At 43.7% G+C, this 3,393-nt stretch overlaps 1 protein-coding gene across 1 annotated transcript; it reads right to left on the reverse strand.

Annotated features, from left to right (window-relative positions):
• Positions 1 to 778: 778 nt before the first annotated feature.
• On the reverse strand, positions 779 to 1,813 carry LOC147618103 (ethylene-responsive transcription factor 8-like). Its single transcript, XM_086775352.1, has one exon. The coding sequence runs from the start codon at positions 1,513 to 1,515 to the stop codon at positions 817 to 819; it is 699 nt and encodes a 232-aa protein (XP_086631478.1). The 5' UTR covers positions 1,516 to 1,813; the 3' UTR covers positions 779 to 816.
• Positions 1,814 to 3,393: the final 1,580 nt, after the last annotated feature.

Below are 3,393 nucleotides of genomic sequence, written 5' to 3' on the forward strand. Positions count from 1 at the left end.
GACATTTTTACAATGCGCCCGTGTACTTTCTGAAAAGATTAATGAATAGGACATTCAGGAATATGCATATTAAGTTTATGTATTTTGGACCTCTCACAAAGCTGACGTAGGCCATCATTATTTTTATCTACTTGGAGTTCATCCTTCCATATTCGCAAGGTATCCCCACTAAATTTAGAAATAGTAGACTTTGTCATCGAGCGAACATACCAGAATGGTCATTGTAGCTCATAAGTAAATCTTGATGGCATTCATCACGACACCTAACCTCTAAACTCTTCAAGATGTTTTCAAACTGCATTTGAATATTGAATGAAACAATAGATGAAAATAATTCGAAAGAATCAGAGTTCAAAGCAACAATAAATGCCGATCCAACTGCTACGAGAACAGTTTCCAAACCATACTCATGCAAACTTTTTCATGAGCTCAGAATTAGACATGAAAAGAACTCCCCATCCATGGCTGAGGCGTTACATTCCCCGCATCATGCAATGATGTATTATCAAAACACCACCGTAAACCCGGTAAGACATTAAATTCCCTTCACTGTGCAATGGTATATGATCACCATAATGCTGTAACATGCACAATTTGAAGTGCAATGCCTCACAATTCACGCCATGTACTTCTGCGAATGCCTTTGGATCCCCTACCTTTAGGGTTAAATTCAAATGACACATGTAGATGGTGAGGATGCAATACAAGGACCATGATATATACATGGGTATACCTGTAAATGGAGAGGAATCAGGATGCACATTGAGGCCGGTGGCTTGAAACCAACCTGAGAGATTACATTGCAAGAAAGGGGGTTTACAGAAAGAGGGTTATGCTGTTGTGGTCGTAGGCATCATCATCTAGAGGGGCAGGCAAGTTGAGATCGAGGAAAGGTATGGAGGGCTTGGTCTGCTTAGACTCTACAACCACAAAAGAGGAAGAATCACAATCACTATGATATCCAAAGAGTTCCTCTCTCTGGAATAAAAGGTTTTCTTGTGTTTTTGATGGTTTCCTCCAAGACCTTTTCCTCTTCTTACAAGGTAAAGCTAGGTCACTTCCAGCAGGAGGACCCAAGCAGATATCTTCTGCTGGTAAGATCAAACCCTTCTTGCTATCCTCTCCCACATGGTATCTGATGGCCTTAGGGCCACTGCATGACTCCACAGTACTGCTATGGCTTGTGCTTTGACTATCATGATAAGAAATGGGGAAATTGGTCTTGGCTTTCTCACCTCTCAGAGCCCGTGCCGCTGCGTCGTAGGCGCGGGCAGCATCTTCTGCAGTGTCGAAGGTTCCAAGCCAAACCCTGGTCTTCTTAACAGAGTCTCTGATCTCCGCTGCAAATCTGCCCCATGGCCTCTTTCGGACGCCTCGGTAGCGCGGCTCCTTTGCGGGCATCGTAGTCCCCGCCGCCACCGCCATTGTCATCGCGGCCGCAGCATCATCTCTGCGAAGACTGTCTCCACGAAAACCAAATCCGTCACAGAAATTTGACGTAGGGTGTGATAGCATAATTAGAGGATGGGGTAGAGCTAGGTCAGGGCAGGGGACGAGACCTTGGAGCTGTGGATGAAAGCCTTGGTATCTAACTGTGCAGAGAGATGGTAAGGGCAAGGATTGAAAGATCTGATGGTGGAGAACATGGGAGAGGGAAGGGAAAGGGGCAGATCGATGATATAGAGGAGAGTGGTGGACGGCGGCGGATTCAAAGCGCGGGGTGGGGAAGGCGGCTGGCGCATGAGCACCAACAGTGGTGAACGCGGCTGATGACCATGAGCTCCGTAACAACCATAGCCACACAGCCGATAGAGACAGACACCGACGCACCGGCCATATCAAAATGTTTAATTTCCTCAATAATAAATAAATAGGCCCCTTGACGAGTGGAAAATTGAAACTTCATTAATTAGTCATTCCAACCTTTGATTCTCTAAAGTTTTAATAACCTTATTAATTAAGGCGATCTTTCCAAACATTGCTTTTTTGCTTACCTACGAGTGAAAATGCCTATCTTTTTTCAACGAAACACTGCTCTGGGATGGCTACACTCTACCTTTCTTCTGCTCGCGCAGATCTTTGTCAAGCCACCGAATGGCAATAGACAAGAGCCTCTCTTCTTCTTTTAGACCCTATCCAATGCAAGCATCATCTCGTCTTCTCATAGATCGACACACCGAATGCAAGCAAGCACCCTCTTTTCTTCTCCCAGATCCCTCTTAACGACAATATGAAACTTTCACACCCATTGCGCTAGTCTCGCTAAACTTTCATCCACAGGAATTTTTGTCATAATTTTGTAAAAATACCTATGGTTGTGTTTTTTGTTTTCATGCAGTAAAGTGGAATATAATGAATTATTAGCAGTAGTAGAACCATTAGATGGCCGAGAGGTGGTCTCATCTAGGTGTATATAATATTATCACATGGAAAGATCTGCCATAACTGGGAACAAATAGACTAGCTCACCATCTGCAAAAGGGAAGAATGTGGTCAGGGTGTCTAAGTTCTCCAAAGAAAAAGTGGATCCGTCAGTAGTATGACCACTCTAGGTTTGGATCTAGTTTCCTTGTTTGTGGTGAATGTGGACCCAATTATTTCCCAATATGAGCCGGATGTAATGGTAGTACAACCAGTCCTGGTGACACCGATGGTGGAGGAAGGTATACTGGTAAATCTAGAGCCAAGAAGAACTATTACATTCAGATTAGTGCATCAGTGCCAAAGGAGGGCACCATAATGACTATCACCGAGGGTCCCGAGACCTGCAGGCCCATAAGGAAACAAACTCCTACTCCCAAAGAGGGAACTCCTCCTTATATTCCTCATCAAATCATTGCAAACATAGGGTGGGTCCTTTAAAGCCGAAGAGCTAGATAGGGTGAACGGCTACATGTTTAAGTTTCACATCAAGGATGGGCACACTAAGAAATCATATTATGCCATAATATCATCCCCAGATTACCACCCACTGACTTGTCCTTGAGGATGTGAATTCCAACTAGCTCCCCTTCAAAGTTGGATATACCGACATGGAGAGAATCCCTTTCCCAAGGCCACATCTACATGATAAAGGCAAAGGCAAAGAAATAGAAGGCCCCTCTACCAACACCACACAAACAACCACCATTTGATAGGGCATGCAAGAAAGCATTGTACAAGGACTAAGAGAGTTCAAAAGAATTAATATAGTGCTGCAAGTCATGGGACTACTATCCCCTAATGCAAAACATCTTATAGAATCAATTGTCAAAGATGTAAGTGGTGGAAGCACAGCTGAGTAATTGTTGCAAGCCACACTCTAACTACAAAACAATTGAGCAATTGAACATTCAAGCTAGATGTATTGAGTTGATCCATCACTTTTTTGCTCGGCTTTCCCAAGTTCATAAT

The sequence above is a fragment of the Cibotium barometz genome, chromosome 35 (assembly GCF_041138505.1).
Source record: "Cibotium barometz isolate CiBa-2024 chromosome 35, ASM4113850v1, whole genome shotgun sequence".
NCBI lineage: Eukaryota > Viridiplantae > Streptophyta > Polypodiopsida > Cyatheales > Cibotiaceae > Cibotium > Cibotium barometz.